At 41.2% G+C, this 12,314-nt stretch overlaps 1 protein-coding gene across 4 annotated transcripts in view; it reads left to right on the plus strand.

Annotated features, from left to right (window-relative positions):
* Positions 1-1,257: 1,257 nt before the first annotated feature.
* NKTR (natural killer cell triggering receptor) overlaps positions 1,258-12,314 on the plus strand; it is a 52,506-nt gene continuing 41,449 nt past the window's right edge. For 3 of the 4 annotated variants that reach the window (XM_037526886.2, XM_054693351.1, XM_054693368.1), the window contains exons 1-2: positions 1,381-1,414; positions 1,598-1,678. In XM_037526886.2, coding sequence (XP_037382783.1) covers positions 1,621-1,678 — 58 coding nt within the window. In that variant the 5' untranslated portion in view covers positions 1,381-1,414; positions 1,598-1,620. Of the gene's footprint in view, positions 1,415-1,597; positions 1,679-12,314 lie in introns of all 4 variants that reach the window. The other variant, XM_037526889.2, reaches the window with a different exon arrangement.

The following is a 12,314-nucleotide window of genomic DNA, read 5'->3' on the forward strand; positions in this document are numbered from 1 at the left end:
TTTGTGAATGGATAGTGAGGGCTGAAAATGAATGTACATAATGCCTCTGAACTTTACATTTAACAACTGTTGAGGTGTAACTTTTACATAATGTATATTTGGCCACAATTAAAAATAATGGGCCTCCCAGGTAGCACAGTAGGTTAAGCACAGCGCTGTGCAGCTGTCCTCAGCCTCTGGAGCGCTGGTTCGATTCCCGGCCAGGGAGCTACCCACATGGTGCGGCAGACTTCTCCTGTCTCACCTGCTGCTCCCCTCAGCAATGTATTTCATCAGTCTGCCTGTTCTGCTCCCTGCTCTGTCTCTGGTGAATTCTCTCACCTTCCCGCGCCTCTGACTGTACTACAGTTCTTGTATAAATAAATAAATCTTAAAAAAAAAAAAAATTGGCACCGGCATAAAGATAGAGACATTGATCAATGGAACAAAATAAGAGTCCAGAAACCAGAACCACACAAAGTCAAGGTAATTCCATGGACAAAAGACAGTCTTTTTTAACAAGCAGTGGTGGGACTACTTGTATATCTGGGGAGGGGGTAGAGGAGGGAGAGGGTTGAACCTCAATCTCACACAATCAAGAAAAATCCTAATAGATCCTTGAACGTAAAACCTAAGACTATAAACTTCAAGAAGAAAAACTCTTAACGAGATGGGGTAGGCAGAGCTTTCTTAGCACAGAAAAAAACACAAATCATTAAAAAAAAATTCGATCAAATGACTTCACCCAAACTAAAAAAAAAAAAATGCTTTGCAGAAGCGACCATCAAAACACTGAAAAGACAAGACCTAGGGTGGGTCCTATATCAACAAAAGATTTGTATTCTTTTTAACCTTTGTAAAAAGAACTCTTACATTCATTAGTAAGACAAAGAAAGGGATTTTTAAAAAGCCAGGGACTTGAAGGAGGCTTCACAAGAGATGGGGACAAACGGTCTAATATAGGGGTGCTGTAAATGCACCCCAAGCAAGAGAAAGCAGGCCGAAGACCTAAGGCTTAATTCCATGACAGACAGACAAGCCGGGGCCTCGCGACCGCCGCAGCGCGCGGACCATCCACCCCTGGAGAGCCGAGCAGCGCGAGCAGCGCAGGGCGGGGAGGGGGGCTACAGAATCCCAGGCTCAGGAAAAAGAGGGGAGGGGCACAAAGGGCCGCGCTCTGGTACGGGGGCGCGGGCCGGAGGCTCCCCGCGGGCCCCCGGGCACGCCCACGTGTGCGCGCCCCTGCAGTTAACCAGCCCCTTCCCGCCCGCGCTCTCGCGGTACTTGTCCCGCCTCTCGCGGGATTTGGCGTGGCAGCGGGGCGCCTGGGCCCGGAGGAGTGGGTGGTGGTCCGTTAGCGGCGTTGGGCTCCGGCCGCGGTGGCGGCGCCTTCTCCTCCGCTCTCGGGGAGCCGCTCGGGCTGGAGGCCAGCCAGGTGAAGAGCGCGCCCGCAGGCGGGTGCGCGCGGCTCGGGAGCCGGAAGGCCCGGGGCGGGAGGGAGCCGGGGTCGGCCTCCGGGCTCTGTCGCGACGGGCCGGCGCGAGGCGTCCGTGGCGCGGGCCCCGCCCAGCCCCGCCCCGGCGCCCGCCCTGACCGCTCTCCTCCCTCTCTCTCCCAGCATTTGCCGCCGCGTCGGTCGAGATGGGGGCGCAGGACCGGCCGCAGTGCCACTTCGACATCGAGATCAACCGGGAACCGGGTGAGCCGGACACTGGGGGGTGCAGCTGGGCCTGGGCCTGCCTGGGGGAAGGGGAGGGGTCTGTCCACAGCAGCCCTCCCCCCCGAGCCTTTTTGGGAGCGGGTAGGCGCAGTCAACTCTCCCTTCACTCCTGAGCGCAAACCTTTGGAGGGGAGAGTGGCCCTGACACACCACTCCCACCCTACCCGGAGGCCGGGCCTCTCCTTTGCAAATTCCATGCCCTCCTGCACCCCTGCCTGAATGTTCATACCACGCCTGGCGCCAAGAAAAGGGATGCAGTCCTTGCAGGACTTTTTTTTCCAGGGACCAACCAAACACTGCAAATTCCGGTTTCGGTGTCTTGCTCTGTGCGGTGAGGTTTGGCCTCTTCTGTACTTCCTCATGCTTGTACATCACTCATAGATTAGCTCGCCTCCGTTTTCCCTCAAGTTTCTTTAGCCACAGTTTCTTGGTCCGTGGGTCTTTTCAAAGACATCTCCGTGACTCACCTCATCTCCTTCAGCTATGTGCTTACAGTACTGACTTAGTGTAGGTCTCCTGTGATAAACCAAAACATCCTGTAAGGACAGACTTGCAGTGTGCATGCACTTAGCGTTAATGTTTTGTCTTCAGGAAATGCAGCCATTCTTTCCTACATTTTGTTGAAAATAAAATGTTTTCTTCTAAAGAGTTGTTTCAGTCTAAGCAGATCATGCAGGATTCTGAACTGTTTTCATCCCTCTTCTTAGTATCCCTGACAAGCTTTCATGGGAGGCATATATAGTGTCTTTGTGCAGCATCTTGTTCAGCAGATTCTTATTGAGAGCCTGCTACTGTTGTAGGTTCTGGGATATGGCAGTGACTAAAAGAAAGGCCTCTTCTTCCTTGTAGTTTATAGTCTGTTGGGGGAAGACAGAAAACCAAGAAGAAAAAAAAAAAAGGTGACATGTAGGGAGACTATTTTAATGATAATGAGTTGATCAGGAAAGGCCATTTTAAGCACATGGCTGAAGGAGATGAGGTGACACTTGTAGATGTCTTTGAAAAGAGCATACTGGTAGAGGAACAACTAATACAGGGGCCCCTAGGAGGAAAGCAAGAAGCCCTGGGTGTCTGGAGTACAAGAGGGAGAGTATCAGGAAATGGCTTGTAGTTGGTAGTAAGGACTTTGACTCTGAGATGTGAAGATAGGTTTTGGGCAAAGAAATGGTGTGATCTTAGAAATTTTGTTGCAATCTCTTTTTAATATTTTGATGCTTTGTGGATCTTAATCCTTAGTCTACAGTGAATTCATTCTTCAGATAACAGGGCCTATGCTTTTTTAAAAGAATTGAAACCAGATTTCCTGATACATAGAAATAAGACCAAAAAAAGGTTCGGTAGCTGTGTACTTATTTTCTAGTACATGTTAATGCCCTAGATTCACAAATAACTTTTATTGTGAAAAATTTCCAGAATATGTTTGTAAATGTTGGATGAACTTCAGTCCTCAATATACAAGAAGATTGTATACAGGAGGATTGAATACCATTCTGGTAGAAGTGACTAGCACTCTTGAGAACATTGTGTTACATATAAAACAAGGAATGCTTACATTGGTTCCATGCTTATGTGCTTACATTATCATTGGTGAACCATTTATAATAGGTAATTTCATTTGTCAATCTCACATAATAATTCTAGCACTTTTTACTGTGTTATTTCATTAGAAGAGACTTGATTTTTGCACAACTTTTAAGTATCACTTCAGTTGTTTGAAGTAAGATATGTTCTGCTTTGTGGGATTTAACCTTTAGAACATGTCATTGAGTACTTAAATAATACTTTTGACTTCTATAGTTAATTATTCACTTGATGTAAAGTGCTATCTTTGATTTATTTTGATAAGCCAAGATCCTGTAAGAGGGCCTATCCTTTCCACACTAATGAGAGATCAAGAAGTACTGATAAAAACTGAGTTGAGGGCCTCCCTGGTGGCGCAGCGGTAGAGCGCTGGGTTGCGAAGCTGCCCGCAGGCTCTGCGGCGCAGGCTCTGCGGCGCCGGTTCAATCCCCGGCTGCTCCCCGGCCACCGGAGGAGGGTCCCACATGGCGCGCAGACCTCTCCTGCCGTCCGCTGCTCCCCTCAGCAGTGTACTTGGGTCCTTCTGCCTGCTCTGCTCCCTGCTCTGGTGAATTCTCTCACCCTCCCATGCTTCTGACTATACCCAGTGCTTGTATAAATAAATAAATAAATCTTTAAAAAAAAAAAAAAAACTGAGTTGAGTGAAATGCAATATATTTTCTTTTCCTTTACCATCACTGGATATCTGTGTATTTTATAGCACCAAATTAACTAAGCTTTTGAATTATAAAACCACCAAATGAATGCAAGTATGTATTAAAGTCTAAAGGTCTTTAGATGACAAGCACACCTCCTTTTATTGCACTTTGTGTTTCTTTTTATAATACCCTCCAGATGACAAGCACACCTCCTTTTATTGCATTTTGTGTTTCTTTTTATAATACCCTCCACCAGCAAAAAGATAACTTGCTGAAGGCTCAGATGCTGGTTAACATGTTTTAGAACAAAGTAGTTTAACTTAAGATACGTTCTTTATTTCCCCAACATAATGTTCTTGGTCTCTTAATAGACTACTATAAACTATTAGCTAGACTAGTGTAAACAGTTTCTGTGCACTGGGAAACCATAAGTTTCTGTGATTCACTCTATTGTGATACTTTATTTTTTTTTCTGTTCAGAGTATTTTCTAATTACTTAGAAGTGTTAATTTTCAAGTATTTGGCTATTTTGTAATTGTCTTTCTGTTAATGAGTTCTACCATTATGACCAGAGAACAGACTTCGTATGATTTCAGTTCTTTTAAATGTGTTAAGGTTTGTTATGTTTTATTTTGGAAAATTTCCACTGTGCATTTGAAAAGAAAGTATATTCAGCTGTTTTTGTGTAGAGTGTTCTATAAATGTCAGTTAGATCCAGTTGGCTAACAGTGTTATTCATGTCTTCTATAATGGCTAATTTTCTGTCTACTTGCTTTATTGATTACCAAGAGAAGAGTATTGAAGTCTTCCACTTTTATTATTTTGGATTTGTTTATTTCTCTTTTTAGTTCTGTTATTTTTTGCTTACTTTGAAGTTCTTTTGTTAGGTGGGTACACACACATTTTAGGAGCATGTCTTCTTAGTGTATTAATGCTTTTATCATTATATAATGTATTATCACCTCTTTTGTTCCTGGTAATTTTTATTTCTGTGAAACCTGTATTGTTGACAGGAATATAGTTATTCCAGCTTTCTCACTAGTGTTACAAACTTTATTACTGCTCACATGGAAAGTGAAATTTCCATTCTTTTACTTTTAACATATCTCTGCTAGTATACGTAAAGTATGATTCTTACAGACAGGAAATAGATGGGTCTTGCATCTATCCATTGTCACAGTCTTTGTCTCTTAATTGATGTGTTCAGACTATTTACATTTAATACAATTCATGATTTATATATTTAATATATATTTTTCTTCTGTTGTTCCCCCACCCCTTGCCCCATTTCAGTATCTGCATCACTGCAGAGATGCCATCTTTTCCTTTATGAGATTTTTCTGGTTCATAAAATGTTGGCAGATGTTGGAATTTATGTATTTTCTGTATTGATGTAATATAGTTCTGTATCTAGTTTAACTCCTGGAGAAATGTTGACTGTTTTATTGTTGATGCTGTTATATTCAGTGGTTAGCCCCTTTAGGTTCAGCTGCAAGTTCCTACCCCACCCTTTGCCTTCTGGGGTTAGATTCATACATGTGTGAATTAGCCCAGGAATTCATATACAACTATGGGATTGTTTACTTGAGTTCCCTCTCTGCTGAGATCTTCCCAACACATTCTGGCCCTAAGGGTTCCCATTCCTGGTCCAGTCCTCTGTAGAAAACCAAGGTTTTAGTTTCTTTCCTCTACTGTTCTCTGTGACTTTGTCTCTGAGAGTAAGAGGCAAGAAGATAGAGAGGAAAAAGCACTATGGATCTTCATGCCCATAGTTCCCCTGCTCAGACAAAAGGGTCCCTCTCTTTTAGAGTTTTATGTGCTTGCCTGCTCCCATGGCTGTCACTTGCATCTGCCACTGTAGAATTGCTTAAGGACTAGGACGGGAGAGAATGGGAAAAAATGAAACAGAAATTGAGGTTTTCCCCATTTACTCTGACCTGTAGAAGCCCTCTGCTTCCTAGATGATACAGAGGGTTTGCACATGCAGGTTTCAGATTGCTTTTGACTCTGCGTATGGGAGGAAAAACCAAATGGGAAATTCATAAACAATTTGATGGGCTTGTGTTCTGACTTAGTTTCCCAGTCTGCCTGCTACCATTTATTTTTCAGTCTTTAGATGATTGTTCTGTGCTTTCTATTTAAGAGGTTTGAGTTGCATTCAGTGAGAAAGAACATATTTACTCTGTCTTGACTGACCTCAGAATTTCTTACAAAATTTTTAAAGATGTTAACTGGTAGAAATTAGTTGATCTTTTTTGTCTTTAAAATACGTTCTTTTTTTATTTTATTTTTTTAAAGATTTATTTATTTATTTATTTATACAAGAACTGGGGTACAGGCCAGATGCGCGGGAGGGTGTATTCACCAGAGAGAGAGTGGGGAACAGAACAGGCAGACTGTTGAAATACACTGCTGAGGGGAGCAGCGGGCGAGACAGGAGAGGTCTGCCGCGCCATGTGGGATCGAACCAGCGCTGCAGAGGTTGCGGACAGCTTCACAGCGCTGCGCTCAACCACCTGTGCCACCAGGGGAGGCCCACATTCATGTTTTTTTTTTAAAGTATTAACATTTTATATGAAAAATGATACCCATTTTGAAAGTATAGATATGAGATCTTCATTGACAGTTCATTTTCTGACAGGTAGGCTTTCTCTTCTTCAGTTACATTTAATTTTCAAGAGTTGTTAATGATTGATTAAACTGAAGACCTCCCAGAGTAGTTAGGAAATAGAAATCTTGTTTTTTCCTCCTTTGGTGCCTTAAGACCTTGCCTTTTCCTTGCTGCTTTATTCAGATCATTGTACCAAGAACTGGTGTCTGCGAACCCATTGGACCAGGTTTTAGCTATCTATTGCAAATGGATTTAAGTCGCTTTATTCAAGAATGGCCATGAGGTTTTACATTTTAGTAGATACTGAAACTCCCAATAAGGTAGTTAAGGTTTGTAGATTGCCTTTGACACAGTCTTGCTACCAAAATGTAGCAAGAGCCAATCATACTTTGCCACACATGCTTGTTAGCAAGCAAGTATGACATACCTCTAAGTCATACAACCAGTTCTGTAAGTTTGATGAAGTCCCAATTCTGGTCTTTTCATTGTTCTGACTACTTATGTGAACGATTCCTACTCTTGAAAATTGTCACATGGATCTTTTAGTATTGGATACTAGAATCCTCCCGAATCAGAACTAGACCTAGCACTTATTGCCGACCCAGCCTCAACTTCTACTCCCTAGTCGCTAAAGGGTACCTCTCCACATTCATATGTTTTGTTAGTGCAAGGGTATGGCATATCCCCGAATGTTTTTATTCAGTCTGATTGGTCTTAATACCACTAATTTACCAATAAAACTCAGTTCTAACATTTTTCTTGCTAATTATAAGGCCTCTGATTGATTAAAGATAACAAAAGCGCTTTTAGTAGCTACCTCTGGAAGATAGCCTTTTATTGCCCTCCTTGTGGGACTATCTTTCTACATTAAAGATAACTTTAAAATTCACGAGTTCTTTATATCAGGATGTCTATGTAAATTGTTTTAAAATAATAAATTGTAATGTACTACATTATAACAGAATAATATTGGTTGCTGGAAAAGTCATGACTTTTCCAACAACCCAGTAATATAGTCCTTCTGTTTGCAAATTGTGAGGGGCTTTAAATGAGACCTGTTGGGTCAAATTCCATTTTTTTTCCTACTATTCTGTCAGTGGTATACAATATTGTTTTCTTTGGGCTACATGATATGATGATAGACTGAATGCAGGAGATAGAAAGGAAAGAAATACTATGTCAGACGTTATGTCACATTTGCAAAAATGTAAAACAGTGATTCTGATCTCATTAAATTTTTTTTTCATTTTTTAAAATAAATTATTAAAAACTGATGTTAACATGCAATGAGCTTATTTTGAAATGAATTAGTATTTCTTAAAATTTCTGTTTTAATTTCTAATGTGGTATAAATGTCAGTAAATATAACCCATTTAAACAACCTTAAGTGTCTGTAACAGTTGTTAAGAATTTAGAGTACAAGGTTTGAGCCAAAATATTTGAGAACTGATGTCGTAGACACAACAGAACTCAAACACTGGGCTTTATCTGCAGACTTTTAAATTGGATATAATTTAACATTTATAGTTGAAAAGTAGCCCTGAATAGTTAAAGCAATTCTAAGAGAAAAGAAGAAAAACAGAGGTATCACACTTCGTGTTTACCTGCAAAATATGAAAAGACTCCTGTGTTCATAGCAAAACTGTCCACAGTTGCCAAGTCATGGAACTCACCTGTGCCCATCAACAAATGAATGGATAAAGAAATTGTGGAATATATACGCAATGGAATACTACACAGTTATTTAAAAAGATGAAATACTACCCTTGGGGGCAAAACTGATGGATGAAGGGATTATGGCAAATGAAATGAAGTGAAAGATATCGGATAGTTTACTTGTCTTTGTAATATAAGTAAGTAGAAAACCAAGTCTAAACCAAAATATAGCAAAACCAAGTCTTGGACTTAGAATAAAAATAATTTACTGGTTGTCAGAAGGAAAGTGGGGAGGGAGGTAGGAATGGGACAAGGAAGTGGATAGGGCACTGGCACGGGTGGTTGGGTGGAGGGTAAGTGGAACACGTACATATGGAGTAATAAAAATGTAATCCCCAAATTATTATAATAAAAAACTTGAAAAATAAAAGCAGTAAAAAAAATTGCCCATGTATCTTTTACCCAGAGTCACCTTATTTGCGTTTTATACCACTTACTTATTAATCTCTTTCTGCACATATATACCATTTCTGAACCATTCAAGGATAAATTGCTTATATCATGTCATGCTACCCCTGAATCTCTCATTGTGTGTTTAAGAATAGGGATATTGACTTATGTAATTACAATGCAGTTGTCAACATAAATTTACATTGGTGGAATACCTTTTTTTTAAAGATTTATTTATGCATATAATAACAGGGGTGCAGGCCAGAGGTGTGGGGGGTGAGAGGACTCACCAGAAACAGAGTGGGGAGCACAAAAGGCAGATCTACTAAAATACACTGCTGAGGGGAGCAGCTGGTGAGACGGACAAACGGCCTGCTGCACCATGCCGTGTGAGTTCTCTCCCTGGTTGGGGATGATAGAGCTGTGTTTTTAACCCCTGCGCCACCAGGGAGGCCCTGGTAGAATACTTTTAATCTACTGTCTCTAATCTACTTTTGTGTTTTGGCCTAAAAAGTCAATTAAAGCATTCTTTATCCTTCCAATACAAAATACAGTCTCGCATCAGATGATATATTCAGCTGTCATGTTTCTCTATCCTCTGTTTTTAGATACTCCTTTTTTCTTTTATGACTTGGGCACTCTAGAGGACTACACCCCCTCTTCCATTTTAAAATAGAATGTTACTCACATTGTATTTGTCTAAGGCTTAAAGATGGATTTCAAAAGTATTGACCAGGGTGTTTATTTAAAGAAATGCTTGATTTTAGAATTTTTCTTTATGTGGGCCTCAGTAATATCGTAAAATCTTCACAATTTATCAAAATAGATAAAAATGGGGATGTAGTTGAAATGAGTGAGTTTACTGCTTACAATTCACATACATCCAAGAAACAGAATTGAAAATGTATCCTTAGTAAATTGAATAGTGCGAAGTATTTAGAAGTGATACCAGTAAGTTAGTTTTAAGTAAAGAGGCAGAGAAATGTTTGAGTACTACTTGTGATCTTGGAAAAAAGCTTCTTGACATCTTTGTAACATGGAAATGTACTATACAATTTTATCTTAATGTGGTTCTAAAGATAGCAGTATGGCCACATTTGCTAATATTGAAAATTTTATCCTGTAAACTTCAGACTCACTCAAGATAGACTAATCCTTGGGGAGAAAGAGTGAGGGGCATATGGTATCTGATTTGTACTGGAGGAACAGAAGAAATGCTTCTTCCATCTCGGTCTTACCCTGCGTCATAAGCTTATGAAGAGTGACTGGATACAGTGACCTGCATTAATTAAATGACTTCTTCACTTTTTAGATAATTATACATTAAGTAGAATTGCCTACATAATAAGTTTACTGGGAAGAATAAATAAACAGTACAATTTTCTTACAGGTTGTGTTTTTGTAGTATGCATTTAATGGGATGGATTAGGGAGCATGATTTTAATGACACTGCTATTTGTGTTACCAATCAGCAAAGCGGGGAACAAGAGATATGGAAGGGGCTAGTTGAACAGCACTGCTCTTCTGAGTATTTTAGTTTTAACAGTAATTTACCACAAAAAGTATTACATTAATGATAGCACTGGGAAAGTAGGTCTAAATAAAATGTGTCATATTAGGATTTCCTCAGTGATGTGTAAGTTTTACAATTTACTCTTTTTTTTTTTTTTAAAGATTTATTTATTTATTCATACAAGCACTGGGTACAGTCAGAAGCGCGGGAGGGTGAGAGAATTCACCAGAGCCAGAGCAGGATGCAGAACAGGCAGAAGGACCGAAGTACACTGCTGAGGGGAGCAGCGGGCGGCAGGAGAGGTCTGCGCGCCATGTGGGACCCTCCTCTGGTGGCCGGGGAGCAGCCGGGGATCAAACCGGCGCCACAGAGGCTGCGGGCAGCTTCGCAACCCAGCGCTCAACCGCTGCGCCACCGGGGAAGCCCTTACAATTTACTCTTTCAGCTAAAAACATGCATTTATTATTGATGCTACTAAAGAAAAAATTATTACTGCAAAATGAAAGTCTCTGGCCCCAACTCCCATTTTCCGATGGAAAGTTATTTTTTTTAAATATTTTATTTTATATAATTCTTAACATCATTTTTCATCTTTGTACAATATATGCATTTTCATTTTGGTTATATTCCCCATACAATTGTACCCCCCCCCTTATTTTGACTCTAGTTCTTCCTCTCCCTGCCCTCCCTAATCTCCTCCCACCATAGCGTGTCTCTGGTTTATAGTTGCTTGTTGATTTTGATTATTACTTTGCATTGATTAGTCTTTTTCCTGGTCTCCTATTTAGGTTTTCTAAATTCCTGCTATGAGTGAGACCATCCGGTATTTTTCTTTTCCTTTGTGACCTATTTCGCTGAGCATGATCCTTCTAGCTCCATCCATGTTGCTGCAAACTGCATGTGTTTATCTTTTTTGATTGCCAAGTAATATTCCATTGTGTATATGTACCACATCTTCTTGATCCGGTCATCTATTTTGGGGCATTTGGGTTGGGAAACAGTTATTTTATATGTGATTTTTGAGAATGGCAGTGTTTCTTAAAATTCTATTTTGTTATTGTAGAGTAAGCTACATTTGCAAAACAGCAAACCTAGTATCTGGCACTGTTTAAGTTTAATTATTGCATGAGCACTTCGTCAAATTAAGGAGTTTTCAGATTAAGATTATTATGCAGACAAACTTTTTGTCATTGACAGAGGCAGAGCTCTAACCCAGGTTTTCTCTTACAGTTATATCATGACTGCAGTACAAAAGCTAGGGTTTAGTATTGTGAAGCTCCTTGAAGAACAGGTCAGGTTTGAAGGGACTGCTGCATTAGAATCTCATTAGAATACTCCTTGACCTGAGAGTGGAACTAAGATAGGAAAGGGGATAGATATGACAATAGGAAATTCTTTTTTTTTTTTTTAAAGATTTATTTATTTATACAAGCACTGGGTACAGTCAGAAGCGCGGGAGGGTGAGAGAATTCACCAGAGCCAGAGCGGGGAGCAGAGCAGGCAGAAGGATCAAGGCACACTGCTGAGGGGAGCAGCGGGCAGCAGGAGAGGTCTGCGCGCCATGTGGGACCCTCCTCTGGTGGCCGGGGAGCAGCCGGGGATCGAACCGGCGCCGCAGAGGCCGCGGGCAGCTTCGCAACCCAGCGCTCAACCGCTGTGCCACTGGGGAGGCCCCCGACAATAGGAAATTCTTACATAAAAACTTATTTATCATACTATCTTCCATTATAATTTTTTTTAAAGATTATGTATTTGTTTGTTTGTTTGTTTGTTTGTTTATACAAGCACTGGGCACACAGTCAGAAGCACGGGAGGGCGAGAGAACCCACCAGAGCCAGAGCAGGGAGCAGAGCAGGCAGAAGGACTGAAGTACACCGCTAAGGGGAGCAGTGGGCGGCAGGAGAGGTCTGCGCGCCATGCGGGACCCTCCTCCGCTGGCTGGGGAGCAGCTGGGGATCTAACTGGCGCTGCAGAGGCTGTGGGCAGCTTCGCAACCCAGCGCTCAACCGCTGCGCCACCAGGGAGGCCCCATTATCATTTTTTACAGAAAGGGATGAAAAATTCAGCTTTTGCTTCTTCCGTCCTTCCTAGAATTTTGGCTAGTATTAGTTGTTTGATTAATCACATTGGTATTATGAAACAGGTAAGCTTTTTGGCTTGTTCCCA

This window comes from Talpa occidentalis, unplaced genomic scaffold, assembly GCF_014898055.3.
Source record: "Talpa occidentalis isolate TD23 unplaced genomic scaffold, MPIMG_talOcc4v2.1 talOcc4.10, whole genome shotgun sequence".
In the NCBI taxonomy this organism is placed as follows: domain Eukaryota; kingdom Metazoa; phylum Chordata; class Mammalia; order Eulipotyphla; family Talpidae; genus Talpa; species Talpa occidentalis.